This window comes from Orcinus orca, chromosome 19 (genome assembly GCF_937001465.1).
Source record: "Orcinus orca chromosome 19, mOrcOrc1.1, whole genome shotgun sequence".
NCBI lineage: Eukaryota > Metazoa > Chordata > Mammalia > Artiodactyla > Delphinidae > Orcinus > Orcinus orca.
Window position 1 is genome coordinate 23,360,393 of NC_064577.1, and position 26,808 is coordinate 23,387,200.

At 48.6% G+C, this 26,808-nt stretch overlaps 1 protein-coding gene across 16 annotated transcripts in view; it reads left to right on the forward strand.

The window, feature by feature from the left end:
• Nucleotides 1–26,808, forward strand: part of ARSG (arylsulfatase G) — a 116,653-nt gene that overhangs the window by 29,255 nt on the left and 60,590 nt on the right. For 4 of the 16 annotated variants that reach the window (XM_049702501.1, XM_049702498.1, XM_049702496.1 and 1 more), the window contains exon 2: nt 16,170–16,659. In XM_049702501.1, the coding sequence (XP_049558458.1) occupies nt 16,624–16,659 (36 nt within the window). In that variant the 5' untranslated portion in view covers nt 16,170–16,623. Of the gene's footprint in view, nt 1–120; nt 224–345; nt 1,400–1,425; nt 1,859–3,750; nt 6,458–9,165; nt 11,373–16,169; nt 16,842–26,027; nt 26,145–26,808 lie in introns of those variants that run through there. The other 12 variants (XM_049702503.1, XM_049702505.1, XM_049702511.1 and 9 more) reach the window with 10 other exon arrangements.

The following is a 26,808-nucleotide window of genomic DNA, read 5'->3' on the forward strand; positions in this document are numbered from 1 at the left end:
CAAGGAGGGGGCCGGCCCGGCGTGCGCGCGCCGGCCCACGTGGACGAGGCCGTGCCGGGCCCGCGCCCGCCCAGGGCCGGGGCCGTGGGTCACGGAAGGTAACGGCCTCGCCGTGCCAGACCCCAGACCGGCCGTGGGGTCCCGCGGGGCCGCCCCCCACCCGCCCCGGCCCCGCGCATCCTGGCGCGCCTGGCCCGACCGGACCCCGGCGCTCGGCCGCACTGTAAGCGGGGCGCGCCGGCACCCACTCTGCGGACACGTCCGGCCGGACGTGCGGGGTCCCCGGGCCGCCTCCCTTCCCGCCGGCCCCGCCCGCGCCCGGAGGGCTTGGGCTCCGGGCTGCGGCGGCTCAGCGCCCGCCCCGGGCAGAACAGGTTCCTTCCAGTTCGGGTGTGAGCTGCGCGCGCGGCGCCGCGGATCCCGAGTTCCTCCTCTCATGCCCGCTTCCCCCGATTTCGTCAACTCGCGCACCCCAGCGGTTCCCCTGGGGGGTGTGTGTGCGGGCCCCAGGAAGCTCGCGGCCGGCTGTCACGGGCGCTTTGCTTTCCCCCCTTTGCTGCAGAAGCGACAGCATCGCGTTGCGCGCGAGGGATGTGGGCGAGCAGCCGGGCTGAGTCAGCATCCCCGGCCCGGGGCGCGCGCGCATCCTCCCCGCCAAGCGGGAGGCGACGTCCACACAGGTGCCAGGCCGCAGAACTCGCGGGGAGCTCCGGTGGGCGAGGGACCCGGACGTCGAGAGGCTGCGTGCCCCTCATCCCTGAGTCCCGGACCCCAGGGTCACAGGGGGCTCAGCAGATGATGCTCGGGAACCTCAGTAAGGAGCTCGTCACGGGGACAAAGCCGTGTGTTGGGTCCCAGGCGTTTCGGAGCCCGCGGGGGCACAGACTCGGCCGCCCGGTGTCCACCTCACGTCCCCAGGGCCTCTTTGAGAACTGCTCGGAAGCAGAATGCCTTATTTTCCGCGTCCCCCTGCCGACTCGCACCAGCCGCTCCCTGCATTGGGTTCGGAGAATGTGCTTCTGATGTGAGAGACTCGGGAGAGCCTACTTTGGGGGTGCGTGTACCTAGGGTCGCCACCGGGAGGAGTCGGCGGTCTGAATCGTAATAAAAAGCCCTTTGCGGTCGCTGCCTGATTTCTCCCGTGATTTTGGCATCGGGTCTACTGGGTTAAGTGCCATTTTGTGCTGTTAACAAGCTCTGGCGTGAGTTCGGGGAGCAGGTGTGTTGGCGCAGAGTGCCTGCTTACGACCGGGACGGTACAGCCGGGGGCCACTGATGAGCTTTGCAACCTTGCCCGAGTAACCTAGCTTCCTGGGGACAATCATGATATTCCCAGAATCAAAGGATCTAATTGATGATGCCGGTGAAGGACGGATCACAGCGACTGGCGTTATGTATGGTACGCCCTCACTAGCCAGTAGCTCTTACTGTTACTGTTGTTTGTGGCTTTCCAAGTCCAACAGCTGACTGCAGCACACATCCTGCACGCGGTCCTTTTTCGAGCTGTTCTTCCAGGACTCCACACGTTATGAAATTTAGAATGTGACTTTAACCACCGGCATGAAAGCACTTGATGCTAAAATAGGAATGCCTGTAAATATAGTTTAGGATCTTACAGTGCCTTGGGACCTGTCCCTGCTGAGTGTGGAAATGTCATATTTAACATGACACAGCACATACTGTATTGAGACCTGCTTAGGAACCTAGGGGTGCAGCCCATTAGCTATAGCTGAGTGACAAGCAAGTCACCAAAGATCTTGGTGCTTCAGCTTCTTGGTTTTAAACATTAGGCAAATAATGCAGAAAGCCCTAGGGGTGAATGGACGTTTGGGAAGGTCACATCTGAGCGTATGACCAGGTGAGATGGCTAGCTGTTGGAGGAGCATATGACTGTAATGATGATAACAATAATAATGTAATGCTCTTTTGTTAACATTAATTATACCTATTAGTATTTTTTTGCACTTTTGCTTTGTTCCTTGTATTAGGTGTGGTTCATGTGATCTAATTTTAAGCCCATCAGCAACCTTCTACAGTTGACACTCATCTCCATTTTACAGATGAGAAAAGTTGAGGCACAGAGCATGGAAGGGATTTTCCCCAAGGTTTAGACACACTGGCTCTTTTTGCAACTGAGAGCGCTTCCAAGTATGACATTTGCCACCTGCTCTCGGATAACAGCAAAAGGTGTCTGGAAACCCAACCGCTGTCCAGTCTTGCCAGCCACAAACTGGTGACATTTGCCCACCATGATTAGAGGCTGGCTTCACCTTGTTCCCTGAATCCTAGTGAGACCAAGTGTGAAAACCCCTGTTTTTCTCTCTCTTCCAGGGAAAGCAAAGGAGGGAAAGCACTGCATTACCATGCTAATCAATTACCTCCCCCCCCCCAAAAAAAAAGAAAAACAAAACTAACTCTGTTTAGTTCTAAATACGAACAAAAGGACCTTTAGAACCTGGAGTACAGAACCAGAAAAATCAGGAAATTAAGTTCAGGGTTCAGCGCCCCTCTTAGCCTCTTCTGTTGTGTCTGTCGCAACCCAAGTGGCGGCAGAGCCCCTAGGGCCCTTCGTTTACAGGGGGCAAGGCTATAATGATGCCTTTAGAAAGTCCCACAACATCTCTGGAAATGCATTGGCTCCCGAGAGCTGTCCCCACTGCTGTCTCTTTTCTAGCCCTCCTGTTTTGGCTCATTTGCATGAGAACAGATTCCTTTGTGCAGACTTGGCCTGCCGGGTCTCTGTCGACGTTCCGAGTCCTTCTAGTCTGCATGTTGGGTTGCTAGGCAGATATGACCCTGGCTTGCAAATAAGCTGCCTGCATTTACCAGCCCGTGAGAACTTCAACTTGGGCTAAGTAGACTGAAAGGAATCTTGTCTGGAGCTCAGGGAAGTATAAGCCCGCTTTTAAGGGCTGGGTCCTGAGAGCAGCCAAGGCAGAGGGGGAGCCCTGGAGGGGCTCGTAGGGAGGCCTGGACAGCCTGCCCACCGCCCGCTCTCCTCCTTCCCTGTGTCGGCACCACGTGCCTGTCTTACCATGAGTATTCGATGAACTCAAACTCTCGCTTTAAAACGTTAATATCTGCTTCTCCGGACAGCACGGAACTTCACAGACTTTTCCCTCTAGGAATCCTGACTCTCGAGGTGGAGGTGCTGGGTTTATCTTGAGGTTTACAGGATTTCCCCCAACACTGACATTTGATGGTTTGAGGGAAACAGAAATGCATGTTTTGGGGAGAATTTGAAGATTTCCCAATGGGAAGATCTGTTCTGAGGCACAGTTTTGGGGGAATCACTTTTCAGAGCATCAGCTCTTCCCTGAAGCTGATTTGTCTGAGAATTCAGCATGGGGCAGGCCTGCTGTTCCTTTATTCCTGCCTGGTGGGCCTTCTCTTGCTTAGTCAGAGCCAAGATCTCACTAGGGTGCCCTGCTCTAGCTGTAAACACCTCTGGGGGGAAGGTCAAAATATTATGTCAGGGAAAGCTCCTTTCTTCAAGTCAATATGTCCCATCTCCCAAGTGCATCTTGTTAAAGATGCATTTCCAAGAAAGTTACCTTGTGCTTAATAATGATTTGTCAAAATTGATAATATATGTTGTTTGATTCTAAACAGTTACTTACAGTAGTAATGATAGTGGCTCGACCCAGAAGAGATTTTTTTTTTTTTTTAACACTTGGAGCAAAGCATAAGCAATTAAATTTCAATTTCTACACAAAGTCTGTGTTCCAGAAAAGTAGGATAAGGTAATTCACTACTTCTGAACATAAAGGTCTAGTATATTGAGATAGAATGGAAATACAGTTTTGAAAAAAAGAGAGAAATGATAGAAAATTTCCAACCTAATGAGAACTCTTCTCAAGTAATTTTTGAATGAATGATGGTGGGAATTCCCTGACGGTCCAGTGGTTAGGACTCGGCGCTTTCACTGCTGGGGCCTGGATTCAATCCCTGGTCAGGGAACTAAGATCCTGCAATTGCTCTGGTGTTTATATGACATGGGATACATTGAAAAGCGTGGTTTAATAGTTTTGTTATAAAAGTCAACATTTATGGATACAATTGATGTGATAACTTTTGCAGCTATTTAGAATTGTGATGAAGCAATGAAGGTAACTTAACTCTGTGTGAGGGTTTTAGGGGCTGAATGTTTGTGCCCCTCACCATTCAGATGTTGAAGCCCCTCCCCCCTCCCCCCTGCAATGTGACAGTATCTGGAGGTGGGGCCTTTGGGAGGAATTAGGGTTAGATAGGTCATGAGGGTGGGGCCCATATGATGGAATTCGTGCCCTTATAAGAAGAGGAAGAGAGAGAAATCTCTCTGTCTCTCCGTGTCTCTCTCTGTGAGCACACACTGAGGAAAGGCCATGTGAGGGTGCAGTGAGAAGACAGCCATCTACAAGCCAGGAAGGGAGCTCTCACTAGCGCCTGACCTTGCCGGCACCCTGATCTCAGACTTCTGGCCACCAGAACCAGGAGAAAATACATTCCTATTTTTTAAGCCACCCAGTCTATGGTATTTTGCTATGGCAGCTTGAGTTAATACGGAAGGGGTGTTTTGTTTTTCCAGATTCTTTTAGTGGAGAACCCAAGCAGAAACATTCGCAGGCCAGTGAGGAGGATCCATGTTAGTATGAGGACAAGCAAGATGTGGTTCCCTGTTCTCCCTGGAGAGAGAAAACAAACCCAAGGGTCACCACACTGGACTGTGAGAGGCAAGGGAGGGGGCTGTGTAATTGAGAGGTTTGGTGGAAGATGCTATAAATGTTAAGATGCACGTGAACATGGACTCTAAGGCCCGACTTGGAACCCCAGGTCTGCCCTGGTAGCTGTGTCACCTTGGGCGAATTAACCTCTCTCCAGCTCAGTCTGCTCATCCACGAAAGGGGGATGATAATAATAATAATAATAACTCCCTCAGAGGGTAGTTGTGTGGCGAGCTTAGTGCTGTGTTGCTAGGTTAACTGAATTAACCTGTGTAAGAGGCTGGGGGCGTTGAGGAAGATGGAGCTCGGTGGGCCTAGAATGGGTAGGAAAGTTCTTGCAAGCACTGGCAAGGCGGAGGGGTGAAGGATGAAGAGAATGAGAGGAAGGTGGTGGTGGGGGGAGAGTATGCTGGATTCGGGGACAGGGAGGTCACCTCCCCACCCAGGGTACCAGGGGCCTCTGGTGATCTGAATTCTCTCACGCCTGGTTACCATTCTGGGCAGTGTTGATGTATCACTGTGTGCATTGCGTTCACTCTGGAGTAACTTTTACTTGGATGTTAACACTGACATTTGTCCTTTTTTGTCTCCATTGTTTACTGCTCCTGTAGTCTTGTCATTTTCTCACTGCTTATAAAGAAAGAAATAGAGAGAACAATGGCCTTGAGGAGGCCTCTATAAATGATCTCAAGCCTGTTGCAAGAGTCCTAAAAACAGAACAAAACAAAAATTAAAATTCTCGGAACCAAGTAATTTTAATCACATTGCTTTCAGGAACAAATACATGTCATATTAGACTCATGGCACGGTCGTGAGTCATGAAGTTTTGGAAAGTGCTGGGTGTGGGACCACTGGGTTTTGTCCCCACCAAACCAGACTTCCTTTGGATAATTGTTGACGTCCCACCCATCATGTTCCTCAAAGTCCAAGGAATGAAAACCTGCTCTCCTGCTATGTTTCTTGCCTAAAGGGAGATGCTAGCTTCCCCCATCTTGTCTAAACACGCACAGCCTGTCCGGCTGCTCCCTGGAACAACACACACTGTCAAGCTTCTATTTTAACCCTGTCAGAGCAGTGCATCCATGCATTTCCAGGTGGCTAGCGGGATGAGGCAAGGAAGCTAGAAGGATGCTCCAGGACTGTGTTAGGCGTTTGAGGCAAGGAGGGACCCTGCCCTGCTGTGGTCGGTGGAGGGCTCTGGCCTCTGTGTTGAGCTCAGATGCTTAGTAGGGATCTGGGGCGGGGCTGGGTACAGTCAACATCCATCCATCCTTCCATCCCACGTCCATTGCTCCTCTGTCCGGACAGCCTCTGCTCATACAGCCCGCTCATGCGCACTGGCGAATGCAGTCGTTTCCCAGGCCACAAAACCACACCTCAGAGGATGTGGTCCGTACTCTCAAAGTGTTTACTCTAGTTTTAAGAGAGGACACATATGTGATTGTCACCTAAAGCAGCACGTCAGCAAGGGCGCTTTTGCAAGTGAGAATCTCAGAGGCAGGGGAACTGAGAAAGGTCATCTGAATTTAGGGAAGTGATGAGATGAAGCTGAGTTTTCAGGGTGGAATGGAGGCTCGGCCGTAGTGGTTCAGGTCAGATGCACTCATTTGGCAAATAGGGGTTGAACGCTTCCTGGATTGGGTAACCGGATTATGCAGTGTGTGAAGCAGATAGACATCCCTTCCCTCATGGAATTCACATCTTAGAGTTGTGGTGTTTTCTTGTTGGAGCAGTTAGCTCAGTGTCGTGGACAGGTAATCCTTCTGGGTGTTTCTGATATTAAAATGTAATTCCCACTTTCTTTTTTAAAAAATTTTTATGGGAGTATAGTTGATTTACAATGTTGTGTTAGTTTCAGATGTACAGCAAAGTGAATCTGTTATACATATACATATATCTGTGCTTTTTCGGATTCTTTTCCCATATAGGCCGTTACAGAGTATTGAGTAGAGTTCCCTGTGCTGTATGGTAGGTCCTTGTTAGTTATCTGTTTTATATATAGTAGTGTGTATATGTCAATCCCAATCTCCCAATTTATCCCTTCCCCTGTTACCCTGGTAACCATAAGTTTGTTTTCTACACGTGTGACTCTATTTCTGTGTTATGGGTAAGTTCATTTGTACCCTTTTTTTTTTTTTAGATTTCACATATAAGCGATATCATGTGGTATTTGTCTTTCTCTGTCTGGCTTACTTCACACAGGATGACAATCTCTAGGTCCATCCATGTGGCTGCAAATGGTATTACGTAATTCCCACTTTCAATTGGCATCATCAGCAAAGGACGGTTTCCCTCACAGCCCCTCTACATCTTGACCTCGTACTGCTACGTTGTCCAAAACCAGATTTGCTGGTAGGCAGTGTACTCCAAGGACCATGCTAGGTGTCACCAGAGTCTGCCTGGGACAGAAGGACCCAGCTCAGGTTTTCCCAAAACAGCACCGACAACCATGGGATTGTGTGACCAGGAACTATAGTTTGGAGCTTTGAAAATGCAAATCAGGATGACTCTTCACTTTCCCTTTGGCCTTGTTGTAACCATAGTGTTTGTATCTTTTACGTTTTCTGGGTTCAGAATCCAACAGCCAAGAATGCTGACAGACAGTTACGACCAAGAGTCAGCCAATAGCTGGAGGGCGTCTGGTCTCACCATCTAACTCGGAACAGTTTTGCTTAATATTAATTGTAGTAACGCTTTGACTTTGCATATGGTACTTTTTCAGAGCATTCTCATGTTTGTTATCTCCTTATCCTCAAGCCAGTTGAGAGAGGGGAGAATAAGAGTCCACATCTCTGAGCACTTATTGGGAGCAGGCACTCGTGTTGGGTTATTTCATCCTCATGTTGGGTTTGGGGTGGAGGAACTTTTCTATGGCTCTGTTTTTCAGGTAAGTGGGGAAGCTGAGGCCCAGAGAAATTCCATAACCTATCCAAAGTCACATAGCTAGGAAATGACTCTTCTGAATCCTGGACACATACTCTTCTGCAGACAGGCCATCACATCCCCAAAGCCAATTCTCCAAAAAGCAGATTTGCCAAGTAACTACTTCACTGAATTGAGCTTTTATTTATTTATTTATTTATTTTTTGGCAAGACCGCATGGCTTGCGGGATCTTAGTTCCCCAACTGGGGATCGAACCCCGGCCCATGGCAGTGAGAGCACAGAGTCCTAACCACTGGACCACTGGACTGCCAGGGAATTCCCTGAATTAAGCATTTTTTTCCCCCAAGTTTTGGTCTTATCCTTACTTCTGCCCCTGCTTCAGCCACAGAGGTTCTCAGATAAAACTTAGCTCGAGGACTTCCCTGGTGGCGCAGTGGTTAAGAATCCGCCCACCAGTACAAGGGACACAGGTTCGAGCCCTGGTCCAGGAAGATCCCACATGCAGTGGAGCAACTAAGCCCGTGTGCCACAACTGCTGAGCCCGTGTGCCACAACTACTGAAGCCCGCACACCTAGGGCCTGTGCTCCGCAACAAGAGAAGCCACCACAATGAGAAGCCCGCGCACCGCAACGAAGAACAGCCCCCTCTCGCGGCAACTAGAGAAAGCCCGCGCGCAGCAACAAAGACCCAACGCAGCCAAACATAAACAAACAAACAAATATATTTTAAAAAAACCAAACTTAGCTCGAATCTCTCTTAGCAGGCTTGGGCTGCCATAGCAAAATACCACAGACTGGGGGCTTACACACAGAACTTTGTTTCTCACAGTTCTGGAGGCTGGGAAGTCTAAGATCAAGATGCCAGCTGATTTGGTTCTTGGGGAGGAGAGAGAGAGAGAGAGAGAGAGAAAAAGCTCTCCCCTGTCTCTTCAAATAAGGGCACTAATCCCATCAGGAGGGCTTCCCCCTCGATGACCTCCTCTAACCCTGATTGTCTCCCAAAGGCCCATCTCCAAATACTATCCTATTGAGGGGTAAGGCTCCAACACAGGAATTTGGAAAGGACACCAGCATTCAGTCCATAATGGAATCTAACATATTTCCTTGTAGAGGTGCAACAGATCTGGGGAAAGGATAAATCTGCAAAAACAGAAGAGACAGTAGGTAGCGTTTAAGAGAAAGTTTTCCCTCTTCTCATGCAAAAATGACACAGGAAGAAAATGAAGCTTTGACACATGAACCCCGATCAGTCTTCTTTTTCTTTCTTCACAAATTTATTTATTTATTTATTTTTGGCTGCGTTGGGTCTTTGTTGCTGTGCACGGGCTTTCTCTAGTCGCGGTGAGCAGGGGCTACTCTTCATTGTGGTGCACGGGCTTCTCCTTGTGGTGGCTTCTCTTGCTGTGGAGCATGGGCTCTAGGCACGTGGGCTTCAGTAGTTGTGGCTCCCGGGCTCTATAGCGCAGGCTCAGTAGTTGTGGTGCACGGGCTTAGTTGCTCCGCGGCATGTGGAAATCTTCCCGGACCAGAGCTCGAACCTATGTCCCCGGCATTGACAGGCAGATTCTTAAACCACTGTGCCACCAGAGAAGCCCCAATCGGATTTTTGATGATACTAACAAATGATTGTTTATTTAAAAAAGGGGGCTTTACTAGAATTGCAATTATACTTTATTTTAATTTTTGAATTTTTTTTAAAGCCTTTATTGAATTTGTTACAATATTGCTTCTGCTTTATGTCTTGGTTTTTTGGTCGCGAGGCATATGGGATCTTAGCTCCCTGACCAGGGATCGAACCTGCACCCCCTGCACTGGAAAGCGAAGTCTTACCCACTGGACTGCCTGGGAAGTCCCTGTGATTATATTTTAAAATAATTCTTATAATTTAGAGAGCTACATAGAAATGTTTGTTGATGAAGTTGCATGATATCTGAGATTTGTTTCCAAATAATCCAGTATAAGTGGAGGATGAGGGAAAGACAAGTAGGAGGGGAGACGGGTAAAACCAGGCTGGCCCTGTGTTGATAATTGTTGAATCTAGATGTTAGGTAGGTATGTGTGAGTTTCTCAACTTCTGTATTTTGACAACTTTCATGACAAAAAGTTTAATAAGTAATAGTAAACACCACTTTGTAAAAAGTCCTTAGACATTTGGCAAACAGGCTTTAAGGGAGTGGATTTCAGGTAATTGACTGTAAGCCCTTTTCACTGGATCCCACCCCTCATGATTTTTCTTCTCAAGTGGAGGATGGAGTTTTATAGGAAGGATGTTATTCAGAGACCCATCTGCTCTCTCTGTTTTTCTGACCTGTGTTCAAGGACCCAGATATAATTTCTGCAGGGCTGCTGAGTTTTAGATGCGTGGTGTGATGTCACCTCTGATTTCCCAAGTTGCTCTTGCCACATGGCTTCCTTCTGGGACAGTCCCAGCAAGTGGTTCCAGCCTAAAGCCAGGCAGGATGTCATCTGTTCCTGTGGATGAGTTTCCTGGCATCCCTGGGGTCACAGAGGTTGATATTCCCAACAGGGTGTGGCTATAGGTCTTCAAGCTTAACATTTTTAAAAAAATTATCTAAGTGGAATTGCTCTCCCAGTTTGGATGGAGGTATTCAAAGATTTCTTTTGCTCCAGTTAGAAGATAAATGAGTCGGGGGACGTAACGTACAACAGGATGACTAGAATGAACCTGCCGTGTGGAATATTTGCAAGTTGTTAGGAGAGTAGATTCTCAAAGTTCTCACTACAGGAAAAAAGCATTTGTTTTTCTTCTCTGTCTCTCTCTCTGTCTCTCATTTCCTTGCGTCTCTACGAGATGATGGCTGGTAACTAAATTTACTGTGGTCATCGTTTCACAATATATGTGTGTCAAGTCATTACGCTGCGTGCGTTAGACTTACACAGGTGCTGTACGTCAAAGATATCTCAATAAAATGAAAAGAAAAAAAGATGACAGAAAAAAGATTTCCTGTGCATCCTCTGTTGAGCTAAGACTGCGGCCCCGCACATATGCTCTAAGAAATCTTTCCGAGTTGGGCCAGCCCCAAACTGACATGTTGGGGTCTAGAGGCAAAGGGAAGGGGCCTTGAGGATGTTTATTACACACAGATGTTAAATGACCATCTGATATTGGCCACCACGGTAACCGGATTTTCCTCTGCCCTTGGGCTTGGATGAGGGCGAGGCAGAATTTAAGGAGGTGCTCACCGGCAGGGCTGCGCTTACCGTCAGGGCACCTGAGCTGCAGCGCCGCCTCCTTAAGTTCTGCGCCCCTGGGCGCTTGGCTTGCCTCACTCCAGCACTGTCTCTCACCTGGACTCACCTGGGCTCACCTGGACTCACCTGGGCTGTGACAATGGACTCTTAATCTCTCAGCAGAGCAGCCAGAGGGATTCTGTTACGTTGAAAGTCAGAGCTCGGTGCTCTTGCCTGAATCCTCTGGCTCAGGAGAGGCTGTCTTCCTCCCGATTCCAGCTAATCCTCGCCCTTCCTCACTCCGAGGCTTCTCCTGCGGCTTCGCGGCTGCCCTCACGTGCCCCAGCCCTGCGCCCTGCTGGGTTCTCTGCCCGCGGCATCCCTTCCCGACTGAACCTCCCAGAGCTGCAGAGCTTCCTCCCCTTCTCTCCTGGATCCACCTAGCAAGATCACCTTGTCAGTGAGGTGGTCCCCGCCCTTCTCCTTTAACTCGCACCTGCTCACTGGCTCGCTCTCCCCAGTCCCCTTCCTGTGGTGATTTTTCTCCCTGATGCGTTTCCTGGGTCCACGTCTTCCCCTCCTCCCCCCAGCAGGTAAGTGGCAGGAAGGCAGTGGGCTCTGTGTGTCATTCACTGCTGAACGCACAGCGCCCAGATCGAGACCTGTGCCTCGGTCCCCGTTCGCCGGATGGATGACTGAAGGCACGGGGTTTGCGGCGGGGGGGCGGGGATCATTTCCGACAGACGTGGGCAGCTGGTGCCCTGGGACCCCCGCGTGACTCCTGGCTGCAGCCAGCGCCCCCAGTGACTGTGGTCCGACTGGGCGGGTGAAACCACAGAACTCTGCAACCAGAGATCACACTCCCTCTGCGCCTTTGTCTTTCTTGGCCTTCGCTCATCCGAAGCTTTGTCTTTGGAAAACCAACAGAGCGCTCTGCCAGAAAGGTCTGCTCCACTGTCTTGTTGCTTCAGCTGTTTGCAAGGCGCTCTTGCGGGCTGCTTGGCCACGGGGGGCCCACGGGGAGCCAGGGTCAGGTATTGGGCAGCCGGCCCGGGTGTGCAGCCTGCAGAGCACATCTTCAGGGCAGCTCCTCCTTTCCGAGGCCCACAGCCCGCCTGTGAGCCGTTTCCGTGATGAGTACCCTTCCCCATCAGCAAGCCCGGAACCCAAAGGGAGGCCAGACGTTAGCAGGCCCAGCGGCCTTGCTTTACGGCGGGGTCGTGGAAAAGGGCACAGACCATCGCAGAGCTGATTGGCAGCCGGAGCTCCTGAGGACACGGGCGGGGTTGGTGCTGTGCTCAGCAAAACCTATCCCAGTGAGCTCAGATGGCCCTTCCTTGGGCGTGTTTGTTGAGTAGGTGGTTGGTTACCTTCCAGCCCAGTGGAAGGAGCGGCGAAGGCTTTATTTGTCAAATGCTCCCCCTTCTTCCTAAGCCCCCAGGAGTGCTCCTTGCCTGTGTCCACTCTCCCTTCTTTTATTTATTTGGCTGTGTCGGGTCTTAGTTGCAGCGCGCGGGCTCTCTAGTTGTGGCACATGGGCCTAGTCGCCCCGCGCCTTGTGGGATCTTAGTTCCCCGACCAGGGATCGAACCCGTGTCCCCTGCATTGGAAGGCAGATTCTTAACCACTGGACCCCCAGGGAAGTCCCCACTCTCCCTTCTGAGATGGGGAGTGTGACGTGTAAAGAAAGTTTGGGAAAGTAACCGCAGATAAGACACTGAGCCGGTAGTCTTTAAAAAAAGAGCTTTAAAAAAGATCTTGGATCTTTAAAAAAAAAAAAAAAAAGCACAACGACCCAGCCTTATTGAAGTAGGATCGACAAATAAAAATTATATACAACGTGATGTTTTGATATACATACACATTATAAAATGACCACAATCAAGCTAATTTAACACACCCGTCACCGTACATAGTTACCTTATAAATTTTTTGGTGGTGGAAACATTGAAGATCTACTTTCTTTGCAAAATTTCAACTACGTAATACAGTTTTACGAACTCTGGTCACCATGCTATACATTAGATCCTGTCACTGTGCTATACATTAGATCCTCAGAAGTAATTGATTCTTTTTTTTTTTTTTTATATTTATTTACTTATTTGGCTGTGCCGGGTCTTAGTTGCGGCACGTGGGATCTTTGTTGCCCCGCGTGAGATATTCGTTGTGGCACGTGGGATCCTTAGTTGTGGCATGCGAACTCTTGGCTGTGGCAGGCATGTGGGATCTAGTTCCCTGACCGGGGATCGAACCTGGGCCCCGTGCATTGGAAGCGGCGTCTTAGCCACTGGACCGCCAGGGGAGTCCCAGAAGCGATTGATTCTACGTAACTGGTGGTTTGTACGTTGACAAACTCCCTTCCATCTCCCCCACCCCCCGGCCCTGGCAGCCATCGCTCTGCTCGCTGCTCTTGTGGGCTCTGCTGTTTAGACGCCACATGTGAGTGAGATCATGTGGCGTTTGTCTGTCTGTGCCTGGCTTGTTTCATCTCACACGGTACCCGCCAGGTTCATCCAGGTTGTTACGAATGGAGAAGAACGTCCTTCTTTTTAAAGGCCCAATAATTCCATTATGTGTGTACAATGCACACAGCACATTTTCTTTACCTATTCACCCATCACTGGGTACTTGGGCTCTTGTGAATAATGCTACAATGAACATGGGGGTGCCAGTAGCTCGGCAAGATACTCATTTCATTTCCTTTGGATATATACCCAGCAGTGGGACTGCTGGATCATATGTTTGGTCCAGTTTTAATCTGAGGAACCTCATACTGTTTTCCATAATGTCAGCTTGGGTCTTAATCAAGGCCCGTGGCCTGAAGTCCATTCTTTGAATGTCTGCCTTGCTTTTTCCCTTTAGTTAAAAACAGTAAGTGGGGGGGGATTAAATGTCTCCCTGCAGGTGTGGGCGTGAAGGCTGGGGCAATGGTGTACTGGCTAAATTAGCTTATTTCCATGCCATAAAAATTTTAAGTATTAATGATTCTCTTTGAAAACCTCAGAGGAATGTTTTATCCACAGAATTCTTAAGAAAAACAATCTGCTTACTTATGTTCCCACCTTAATTTTAACTTCCTTCTTAAGTGGGTTTTTCTCCCCCCCCGGGGCGTTTTGTGTTGGGTCATTCTGAAGTGGATTATGGGTGAAGAATGAGGCCGCTCTAGTGTTCCAAGCTAAGTAGCTTTAGGAAGAAAAGCTTCCTGCAACTGTTGCTCATGGTCAGAAGCCAGTAGAATAAGGCAGGTCAACAAGTGTTTGTTAGGCACCCTGCTTGTGCAAAGCCTCTTTCTTCTAGAAAGGGAGAAGTCTTTGGGGCCTCAAGATCAACAAATACCAGTTGAATCTAATTGAGTTTGAAATAATAACTTTCCTTTTGGAAAACAGAAGAATTCGCGTTGCTGAACAATTGATTCATTGCCCTCCAGATGACCATGACTGTTGACTCGGAATTCCTTTTATTTTGATTAAGTGCATAGCTGCCTATCCTTCCGAGTTTATCTGGATCTTCCAGAACTTACATACCTCCAACCACTCCCGTCCATCTGGGTTGGCTGGCCGGCTTGGTCGGATGTGCATTCCTTCCTCAAGGGCAGGGGTACACAACTGGAAATGGCATCTGTCACAACCCCAGCCCTACTAGCACCTTATATATTAGTATTACTGTTATTTTTTGAAGAATGCGACTGTTCATTTATTTATTTATTTATTTATTTGGTTGTGCTGCGTCTTAGTTGCGGCAGGCGGGCTCCTTAGTTGTGGCTGGCGGGCTCCTTAGTTGTGGCATGCGAACTCTTAGTTGCAGCATGCATGTGGGATCTAGATCCCTGACTGGGGATTGAACCTGGGCCCCCTGCATTGGGAGTGCGGAGTCTTAACCACTGCACCACCAGGGAAGTCCCGCGTCTTTGTATATTATAATAACTTGGTTCTCCTTTAATGGGTTGGGTGTTCCACGGAGGTTTTTAAAATCTGATCCAGAATTTCAAGTCTCTGTCTCTTTACTAGCCTAGTCAGTTTAGGGCTTTTAGGTGAACTAGGGATAAAATACGGTTTTATATATTCTGTGTTTCCATTTGCAACCTGCAGTTGAAAGCATAACCTTCCATTTCTGTCTTTCAGAACTCAACCTGATTTATTGTTTTGTGTTTTTCCACTGAAGCTGAATCATCTCTAGTTAGGTCTCTAGTTAGGTTAAGTATCAGTTAGGTTAATCACCTCCAGTTACGTTAGTTTTCGTCTCGGACCAGAATCTGGATATTTTTAACTAAGCATCTTGCTCCTCAAAATGTAATCTAACGGCTACGTTAGAAATACAGACCCCAGGTCCCAGCCTCACCTACTGAATCTACATTTTAATAAAATCTCCAGCTGATTTGTATGTACATCTAAATGTGAGAAGCACCGGTTGAGCATGTCTTAAGATTTTCTTATTAAAAATTACATTGTCAAGATGTAAAGGGACACATTTCCGTTAAACATTTTTTGGACATTTTTTCCTAACATTTTATTATGAAACATTTCAAACATACAGCAAAATGGAAAGAGTTCTACAGTGAGCTCCCTAGACTGTCCACCTAGATTCTACCATTAACTGATTTTTTTTCCTTTCCTTTTCTTCCCAATTAATTTCTATCAAGAATTTTATATAGAGGGACTTCCCTGGTGGTCCAGTGTTTAAGACTCCGAGCTCCCACTGCAGGGGGCCTGTGTTCAATCCCTGGTACAGGTACTAAGATCCCTCATGCCACACGGTGTGGCAAAAAAGCAAAAACAAAAACAGACTGCTCCTTTATTGTCCAGTGGTTAGGACTCAGCACTCTCACTGCCGAGGGCCCAGGTTCAATCCCTGGCCAGGGAACTAAGGTGCGGCCAAAAAGAAAGAAAAAGAATTTTATATAGAAATGCTAGTTTACAGCATGACTGTTAGAAAAAATCATGTCTTGGTAATAAGGTAATAAGGGTCTCACCCTTTCTTCTAGAATCCCTGTGGGTTTTGACATGGTCGCGCTTAGTTTGGGAATTTCTTGTGAATCAGAGAAGCACAGTGAGGTAGGAGGTGGGGTGCGCTGGGACTTCACAGAGTGCTGCGGTGCTGGTCCCTTTGCCCCTCCACCCGGAACACGGGGCCTCGGTATATGCTCCTCTATACGGTGAGCGGGTTATGAGAGAGCATCTCTACTGTTGCTTCCAACCCTGTAATTGTAGGTCTATTGCAAATATTAGCATCACTCTTTCTCCGGTGGAGAAAGCGATGAACCCGTTCAGTAGTCGAATAAGAAGGAGAACATCTGTCGGCATGGAAAAGTGATTATTTCCTAAGCTACTGAGTAAAACACAGCTGCACCGGCAGTTTCAACTCTGTTTTCTTGTCAATTTCTGTTCTTTCAGGAAACCTTACAGACACATGAAGCCTTCAACCATCTGGAACTCAGAAACTCGACTGGGACTGACTGTGGCTTCTAGACCGTCCAGGTGTTCTGCAGATGTGAAAACTTATCCCGCACTTGCCAGCTGGAGCCCCGAATAGATGCAAGGCTCGAGCTCCGGCTCTCACATCTCTGAGCACAGAGGGGTCATCTCCTAAGTGGCCAGGGAGCAGTTGTTGACACCGAGGTCTGATTGCTGCACACGACCCGTCACCTTACGGGGCTGCGCTGGAGAAAGTCAAGTTCAGGGTCGTGAGTTTCCCGACTCTCGTGAATTAGGATTCCAGACGCGGGCCTCATTTCTGTAGCGCCCACCATCCCTGTAGGCATCACCACCATCACCATCACCACGAGCATCTTCTTGGAAACTCCACCACTGCATCACTGCACACAGTTGGAAACCTCCCCTGATCGCCATGGCCTGCCCTTTCCTAAAGGTTCTGTTGGTGGGGGTGAGTTTCCTGGGATGTCTTTATCCTCTCGTGGATTTTAGCTTCAGTGGGGAAACAAGAGAACAGAAACCGAATTTCGTGATCATTTTGGCAGATGACATGGGGTGGGGTGACCTGGGAGCAAACTGGGCAGAAACGAAGGACACTGCCAACCTTGATAAGATGGCTGCAGAAGGAATGAGGTGAGTCTGAGATGTCAAGCCGGCATCTCTTTGGATATTTCATCCTGACTCTTTTGGGGGGAGGGGGCCGCATAGAGCCCTTAAGAGCAATTGATGGGTCCATGTTGATATAATTAATTGATTGATGAATTTGGTTCGAAGCCAGTACAGCGTCATGCAGGAGTCCATCCATCCGTGCATGCATCCATCCCTCTGTCCATACGATAACTGTTCTTTTTCTGGCCATGCTGCACAGCTTGTTGGGATCTTAGTTCCCTGGTCAGGGATCGAACCTGGGGCCCCGGCAATGAGAGCGCTGAGTCCTAACTGCTGGACTGCCAGGGAATTCTGATAATGCTTATTGTGTGAGTGTCTGTGTGTGTGTGTGTGTGTGTGTGTGTGTATTAGGAGCTGGGAACACAAAGGTGAACAAATAACAATCCTTGCCCTCAAGCTCTCGTAGTGGAGACAGGTTGAAAGGAAAGTACAGATTACAGTCGAGTCCGAGAGGCTGCATCAGGAATTTTTGGAGTCTGTGGAGAGGGTGTGGACCCCAGCCTGGGGGTTGAAGGGAGAAGGTGCCCTTGAAGAGTGACTGAAAGTCAGTGGGGCACATGAAGGCCAAAGGACTTACTTATCTGTGAGCGGACAGGACTTACTGGTCCATTTAAGGCGCACTTAACGCTAAGGGACCACAAAAGGGGAGGAGGTGTATATCTGAACTGGCCAAAGTTTTATGAATATTTTAGATCGGTTTTCTTCTTGGGCTGACGTTGATCTGACTGGCCCGCTCAGATCCCACCTGCCTGGGTTAAACCCCTCCTGTTGGCTCCATGGGAATCATCCCAACCGGCTGTTAGGACAACACATGGGGTGTCTCTGGAGTTTCAGCCACTTGCATCCTTAAGCCGGGAGCTTTCCCCTGAGATAGGGACCCTTGGTGTCCCTGCGTCCGGTCTCACCCTCTCCAATCCATCCTCCTCACCTCAGCCAAGGTGAACTTTCTAGAAGCCCTTCTCTGCTTCCAGTCCTTCAAAGGCATTTGGTGACCCTAAGAACAAATTCCAGACTCCGAAGAGCAGCGCCCAAGCCCGGCCCACCCTGCGCACCGTCCTCTGCACGGCCCCGCCTGTCCGAACGCTTCTTCAGCTCTTGCCTCCCTCTGGGCCTCACCTATGTGATTAGTTCTTCTTCTTCTTTAAGTTTAATTTTTATTTTATATTAGAGTATAGTTGATTTACAATGTGGTGTTAATTTCAGGTGTGCAGCAAACTGATTCAGTTATACGTATACCCATTCTTTTTCAGATTCTTTTCCTGCACAGGTTCTTACAGAATGTTGAGCAGAGTTCCCTGTGCTGTACAGTAGGTCCTTGGTGGTTATCTATCGCGTTGATACGTATAGTGATTAGTTCTTCTTGATGCACTTTCCGCTACTCCTGTTTTAGTTTCTACTCACCATCTGGTTCCTAATTCCACAGGAGGTCCTCAGGAACCCTTTCCTGGATGCCTCAGGTATACCTTTGCTGCTCTCCATGGTGACTGCTTAACCACCTGTGTTGGGTTCAATAGCGTCACCCCCAAATTCATGTCTACGCAGAGCCTCAGAACATGACCTTATTTGGAAATAGGGTCCTTGCAAATGTCATTAGTTAAAGACCTCTGTGATATCCTACTTGGTTTAGAGTGGTCCTAAATCCAACGACCGGTGTCCTTGTAAAAAGAGGAGGGGACACAGAGGGACATGCAGCAGAGAAGGTGATGTGCCTGCAAGCCAAAGACACCACCAGGAGCTGGAGGGAGGCCTGGAACGGACTCTTCCTCTGAGCCTCCGGAAGGAACCAACCCTGCTGCCATCTTGGTTTCAGACTTCTCGCCTCCTGAATTGTGAGAGAATACATTTCTATCCTTGTAAGCCACCCAGCTTCTGGTAGTTTGTTATGGCAGCCACAGGAAAGTATACACTGCCCTTCTAGCTCTGGGCTTCAGGAAGAAAAATGCCTTGTCTCTTCTTCCACCCTTGTATTCCTAACACGGTGCCCGGCACCTAGTGGGCCATTCAGAAGTATTTGTTCATCAGTAAATGGGCTTCAGGAGTTCAGGGTGCTTTGAAATGTCACCCCAAATTTTGCATGTCAGATTTTTTTTTTTTCTCCCTCGGGTTGAGAGTCAATGCAGAGCATTTAACAGATCCTCAAAGGGAACTGGGTTGCCAAGTGCTCAAGAACTTCTGCTTTTCGTGTCGAGGGTTTGTGGGGAAATATCTGGCCCATTATTTAAACCGAGATTTGTGAGCCTTGGGGTTCTTCTTATGAGCTGTCCCCACCGGCACGCTGTCCGCCTGAGCGGAAGGGGCATCTCGGGGACCAGAGGCAAATACAGCTGGGTGGGCTCTGCTCATCCTTCCTTGGATGAAAATATTCTCTCCATCGGAGCCTTGTGACAGTGGCCAGGCAGACAGCCCTCTGGCCCAAGGTTGACGGCTTTTCACTCTGTGCTTTGTTGACAGGAAAGCAAGCTTCCTGTGAGGCCAGGGATTGATTCATCACGGGCTTTTCCCTGCCTACTCACCGCCAGTGGGGAACCATGACTTTCAGAAAGAACGCTTATTGCCAAACGGGCTAAGGGTGACTTGAGAAACTGTCTTTTCTATTGTCTCCCTTTTATTAGTGTGCTCGGCTGCCGCAGCAAATTACTACAGATTAGGTGGCCTGTGTGAAAAAGAATGAAATATTGGGACTTCCCTAGCGGTCCAGTGGTTAAGATTCCGCGCTCCCACTGCAGGGGGTGCGGGCTCGGTCCCTTGTCGGGGAACTAAGATCCCACATGCTGCACATGTGGGATCTCAGTTCCCACGTGTGGGAAAAAAAAAAAAGAATGAAATAGTGCCATTTGCAGCAACACGGATGGACCTAGAGATGATCGTACTAAGTGAAGTAAGCCAGACAGAGAAAGACAAATACCATATGCTGTCACTTATATGTGGGATCGAAAATATGACACAAATGAACTTATGAACAGACTCACAGACGTAGAGAACAGACTTGTGGTTGCCAAGGGGGAGGGGAGGTGGGGGAGGGATGGATTTGGAGTTGGGATGAGCAGATGCAAACTATTATATATAGGATGGATAAACAGCAAGGTCCTACTGTAGAGCACAGGGAACTGTATTCAATATCCTGGGATAAACCCTGATGGAAAAGAATATGAAAAAGAATATATATATGTATAACTGAATCATTTTGCTGTACACCTGAAACTAGCACAATGTAGTCAATCAACCAGACTTATAAGAAAAATTAGTGGCCTCAAATAGGCCACTAGTCATATTTATCCTCTCAGAATTGAGAGGCGGGAAGTGTTAAATCGAGGCACGGGCGGGGCTGGTCCTGCTGGAGGCTCCGGAGGGGAGTCGTTCCAGGCGTCTCTCCTGTTTCTGGTGACTCTGCCAGCAGCCCTTGGTTTGCAGCCTCAGCCCTGCACCGTCCACCTCCACAGTTCACATACCTCCCTGCGTGTGTGTCTAAACCTCCCTCTTCTTGTAAGGACACCAGTCATTGGCGTTAAGGCCCACCTTAATCCAGTATGACCTCATCTCCACTTGATTACGTCTGAAAAGACCCTATTTCCAAATAAAGTCACGTTCACAGGTTCTGGAATGACATGAAATCTGGGGGGACACGATTCAACCCAGAGACATTACTGCTACACATATAATTTGTACTACACCCATAATACTATAATTAGCCATTCTACTACACATATCTGTGCCTCTGCTCCTAACGTAGTCTGAAACGCAGCACCTACTCATGAGACGCTTGTTGCCTTGAAGATTAAGCGTCCTGCCTAAGAGGGCAGGCTCTGGTGCCGCATGACTTGGGTTCAAATCCCAGCTCTACTATTCCCCCCTGTATGGCCCGGGACGGGCCACCTCATTCCTCGGAGGTTTGCTTTCATCTTCTGCAGGGGGGCAATGGCAGCACCCACCTCATAGGATGTTGTGAGGGTTAAATGAAGAATTAGCTGTGTAAGCATTAGCACAGAGCCTGGCGCGCCATAGACGCAGATAAACGTTAGCTATGGTTATTTTCGTTATTGTTATGAGAAAGCAACATCCATCTGAATTGCCAGAGTGAATTCGCTACTCTGTCTACGGAAAGGTCTAAGTGATATAACTCATGGAAGGAGGAACGGGGTCCAGGGACAAACCCCAGGAAACCTCTACGTGGCCCGTGCACGCCGGGCCAACAGCTGTATTTGAATCAACCCAACAGCTGTGACAGTAACTAAGCCTTGCGGTGCTCGCAAGGCACCAGGCTCTGGGCGTCGCCCCGCTCGGTCCGTGCCGCCACCTGGCGCTTCTCTTCTTTCCCAGATGAGGGGGTCAAGGTAGTGACTCGCCCAGAGTTAGCGAGCGGCCGAATCAACGTGCTCCCGCTCTAGGGCCTTATCGTTAAGGGCTGGGAAGTAGAGGTGAATTTGCCAAGAGTGTCCTTCAAGGCCTGGGCTGGCTTTGCCACGAAGAGGGAAGGAGGTGGTCGAAGGAGGCGCAGATTAGAGTCTCGATAGTTCTCGTCCCTCTGGAGCTGACAAAGGACCTCTGTGCGTGAAGGTGGACGAGGCAACCGAGAGATGTGGTTGGGGTGTCAGTCATCGATGCAGCTGTTGGACACGAGGCTCCACCGGCCGAGAATGTGTGGTTGCCAAGGCTGCAGACGCCTGCGATCTCCCCCGTGCTGGCTCTGACCGCATCTCCAAGCTCCTCCCCACGTTCCGTCTGCCTCACGGCCTTTGCACTGGCTGTTTCTTCCCTCTTCCTGGCAAGCTCTCCCCTCAGGCTCTGAGTGGCTGGTCAGTCTCGGCTCCAATGTCACATCCTGGAGGAGGCCTCTCTGACCTCCCTAACCCTTCACCAAGCGTGTCTCTCACTTCTTCTCCTGATTTGTTTCCGTGACCCGTATCACTGCCGACATGATCTTCGTTTACTTCTTTATTGCCTTCTCTCATCCTGGAATGTCAGCTCCCTAGAGGAGCTGTCTAATCTATCTTGTTCATGGCTCCAGTGCTTAAAACAATGCCTGGAGCATGGTAGCTGCTCAACAAAATCTGTGTGCCTGGGTTCGGACTTCTGGACAGGCAGAGGCGAGTTAACCGCAGCGGGACTTGGAACCAGGCTGCCTGACTCTGTCACTTACTAGCTCTGGGACACCAGGCTCATGAGTAAACTTTGCCGGGCCTCAGTCTGACCATCTCTAAGATGGGACAGTAGTGGCATCATCGTGGGTCATTTTGAGGAGGAAATGGGTTAAGTCATGTAAGACAGCAGCAGGTCCCTGGTAGGTGTGAGCTCTTGTGTTTCCCCTGAACCTCTGGCTCTGCTGCCCTGCTCTCCTCCCATCCCCCTCCCTTGGCTGGAGGGTCAAGCATGTTGGCTCAGCTTTTGTTCCAGAAGCTCCTCCCTCTGTCTGTGCTGGACCCTCATCCTTCCCCAAGCTGGGCCGTGAGACTGAGCTGTCCTCTCGGAATCTGCTCGATTCTGCTCATTCGTCCACCAAGTCCCCAAGTCACTTTTCTTCCTTTCTCCCTTCTTCCCTTCCTTCCTTCCTGCCACGTGGCATGTGGGATCTTAGTTCCCGGACCAGGGATTGAACCCGGGGTCCCAGCAGTGAGAGCGCCGAGTCCTAACCACTGGACCACCAGGGAAGTCCCCATTCGTGTTTTTTTCCATCTGACTATGGTCGATACAATTTGCCAATTTTGTGGTCAGAAGAGGCACCATTCACAACATAATTATGATGTCATCGTGGTTGCAAGAAAAAGGAATCCTTGGGGAAAGAAAAGCAAAATTTGGGACTTCCTGGGCGGTCCTGTGGTTAGGACTCTGAGCTCTCACTGCTGGGGCCCCGGGTTCAATCCCTGGTCCGGGAACTAAGATCCCACAAGGTGCATGGTGCGGCCGGGGGAAAAAGAAGCAGCAACATTTTCAGAGCCTTGATTTTGGTGTCCCTTTTCAGACTTCCTAAACTCCAGTTCCATGGAGATAAAATAGGGATTGCGGCCTAAGACCCCATGGCCTTGAACTCATTTCCAGCAGCTCAGATCAAAGAGTGTCCACGTCACATATCACGTGGGGGAAACTGGGGCCCAGAGAGAAATGAAGCGTTTTCACTATTACAGTCAGCTCTCTGACATGCAGGTGCGGGTTATCCAGCTTGCAGTTTACGATGATGATAAACAACTGTTTTCTTGACCAGCATTTTTCGGGATCTACTTTAATGAGGTCTAGTTTACATATGATCAAATGCCCCCATTTTATTTTTTTTTTTAGAAAAAATTTTTATTTATTTATTTTATTTTTGGCTGCGTTGGGTCTTAGTTGTGGCACATGGGATCTTTGTTGCGACATGCGGGATCTTTCATTGTGGTGCTCGGGCTCTTCACTGCGGCGTTCGGGCTTCTCTGTAGTCGAGGCGGGCGGGCTCAGTAGTTGTGGCACGGGCTTCATTGCCCCACAGCATGTGGGATCTTAGTTCCCCGACCAGGGATTGAACCCGCGTCCCCTGCATTGCAAGGCAGATTCTTAACCACCGGACCACTGGGGAAGTCCCAAATGGCCCCATTTTAAAAGTACATTTTGGTGAGTTTTTTTTTTTTCTTTTTAATTTATTTTTTATTGAAGTATAGTTGATTTACAATGTTGTGTTAATTTCTGCTGTACAGCAAAGTGATTCACTTATACATATACATACATTCTTTTTCATATTCTTTTCCATTATGGCTTATCACAGGATACTGAATATAGTTCCCCGTGCTCTACAGAAGGACCTTTTTGTTTATCTGTCCTGTATATAATAGTTTGCACCAGCTAATCCCAAACTCCCAATCCATCCCTCCCCCATCACCCCCCAGCCCCCCGCCTTGGCAACGACCAGCCTATTCTCTATGTCCCTGATTCTGTTTCTGTTTCATAGATATGTTCATTTGTGTCATATTTTAGGTTCCATGTGTAAGTGATATCATATGGTATTTGTCTTTCTCTTTCTGACTTAACTTCACTTAGTATGATAATCTCTAGTTGCACCCATGTTGCTGCAAATGGCATTATGTCGTTCCTTTTTATGGCTGAGTAGTATTCCATTGTATACATGGACCACATCTTCTTCATCCATTCATCTGTCGATGGATGTTTAGGTTGTTTCCATGTCTTGGCTATTGTAAATAGTGCTGCAGTGAACACTGGGGTACATGTGTCTTTTTGAATTATGGTTTTCTCTGGATATATGCCCAGGCAGGAGTGGGATTGCTGGATCATATGGTAGTTCTATTTTTAGTTTTCTGAGGAACCTCCATACTGTTTTCCATAGTGGCTGCACCAACTTACATTCCCACCAAGAGAACGGTAAACAATTCATTTGTGAAAAGCATGAAAGCTGCCGCGTCTCTTTCTCGGGGGCATCACTGTTTGGGGCTCCCTGTGTCCAGAGATGGCCCACCTGTGCCCTGCGGGGCAGCAAGGCCTCCTGCCCTTGTCAGTAGGTTCAACAGCCAGCGTGTCTTGCCTTTGACATTGTGGGCTCCCGTTTTGCCAGTGTCCTGTGCAGGTCTGAGCTGGGCAGTGCTGTTGAACATTTGCAAGTTTAAAAATGATATGATAACCAGAAGAAAATCGAAATGTTGGAATTTCAGTGAAAATGCCAGGGACTTTGTAATCCACTAAAACCTAAACTTTTCAAGCACTTAGAAAACTTGCATCACAATAGGGGTTAGAGGAGTGAATTGCTCATACTTTAAAATTGAGAAAAGGACAAATACCTTTCACGGGCATCTCAGCCAGCATTTCAAGTGGTCTGAACAATGTTTAAATCTCTACGAGAACCCAGTGGATGAGCTTGATAATGCAGCACTAGTTTGGGTCTTGCCCACAGAGCATCCAGGGAAAGGCTCGTGCTAGTTTTGAAATAGGAGGGAAGTGGGTAGGGCAAAACCTTTGAAAGAATGACATCGTCCGAGGACAGGACATAAACTGATTAGAACCAAATGGGTCCAAGATGGCAGACAAGTCGACTTCCACTAGACCTTGAGCCTCAGTATACACTCACTGTAACACATCAGCACGCTAAATGACACACCCCCAGGCGCCATGACAGTTCCAAGGCCGACCATAAAGGTCAAAAAGTGGGCAGTGGCCCAATTCCTGGAAATCCCCACCCCTTCCCCAAAACAGCTGGAATTCTCCTCCCTCTCCTTAGCCTATGAAATTACCCAGCCCTATAAAACCTGACAACCCCATACCCTGGGGCCACTCTTGCCTTCTGAGATGGCCCACACTCTGTCTTTGGAGTGTGTTCTCTCTAAATAAACCCACTTCTTACTTCTTACCTTGTCTCTCACTGAATTCGTTCTGCGATGAGACATCCAGAGCCTGAGCTTCATTAAGTCCAGAGACCAGGTGTGTGATCTCAGTTAAAAGAACGTGGGTCCAAGCCCCAACGTAAGTTGCCTGGTTTCAGTTTCACCTGTGATGAGCAAGCAACGTATTTCTTGAAAATTCTTGGGTTGAGAAGTAACTTGAATAAGTCTCCTGGCTGGGTGACTGGATTCAAGCAATGACTTAGGCTGTCCAGACCGGGGTTTGAGGACCTGAGTGGTTATGAGCCATAGGTGTCTTGGAGGGAAGAGGATGACCAGTGACAGTGAGACAGCAGTGACCCCACCAGCTAAGCCCAGATACTGTCCACTCACATAAACTGTCTGCCAGCCTGGCTCAGGAATGACGTTGGCAGTGTATCGTTTCTTTTTTAATTTTCTTTCTGTTTTTCCTTCCAGTATTGTTGAGATACAGCACTGTATACGTCTAAGGCATACAGCATAATGATTTGACTTACACACATCATGAAATGACCACAGTAAGTTTAGTGAACATCCAGCATCTCACAGAGATGCAACATTAAAAAGATAGAAAAACATTTGTTTCTTTGTGGCGAGAACTCAGGGTTTTACTCTCTCAAAATACATAACATATATGACGCACAGCAGTGTTAATTACATTGATCACGTTGTACATTGTATTCCTGGCACTTATTTATCTTGTAGCTGGAATTTTGTGCCTTTTGAGCCTCTCGTTCAATCTTTGGCACACACTCCCTCCACCCTGTAACCACAAATCTGATCTCTTTTCTCTGAGTTTGTCTTTGAAGTGCAATCGTTACCGAATGCAAGTTTGTGTGCCCGATGCCCAGTGAGGCCAAACCAACCAAAAAGTTCATCTGCCCGAAACACAGAGAGGACAGACCAACGGAAGAGTCAGAGTTGGGAGCAGAAGAAGGTTTGGTGCGGGGCCAAGCAGGGAGAACGGGTGGCTCGTGCTCAAAAAACCCGAATTCCCTGATGGTTCTGGGGGAGAAGTTTTCATAGGCAAAATTCGGGATGGGGGCTGCAGGGTGTGTGCCTTTCTTCTGATTGGTTGGTGTTGAGGTAACAGGGCAGGGCTCCAGGGATCTGGTGCTCAGCCTGAAGCTGGCTGGGTGGGGGAGTTCCTACAGAAGAGCTCAAAGATATATTGTTATGTGTATCCTTTGAGGGGGAACCAGGACCTGCCCCAAGGCTGCACTACACTTTCTTGACTGCCCCTCCCTTGCTTCTGCATCCCCTCCCTTTCCTGATTAACAACTATTTGAATCTGACCTTTGGAAGGTCAAGGAGGCTGGATGAAGCCTATTTCCTACAAACAAGAAACGGGGGACATGGAAAGGCTTTTGTGCCCGGGAGTGCCCCACAGGTTCCTGCTTGTTTTCGTAATTCACCTACAAGGCTATGTTATTTCCTGGTGCACAGCACAGCGATTTGCTCTTTCTATACATATCAGAATGATCATCATGATAAAGTCTATTTGTCATCTGTCAGCACACAAAGGTGTCACCTAGTTAGTGATTATTCCTCACACTGTATTTTCATACCTGTGACTCATTTATTTTGTAACTGGAGGTTTG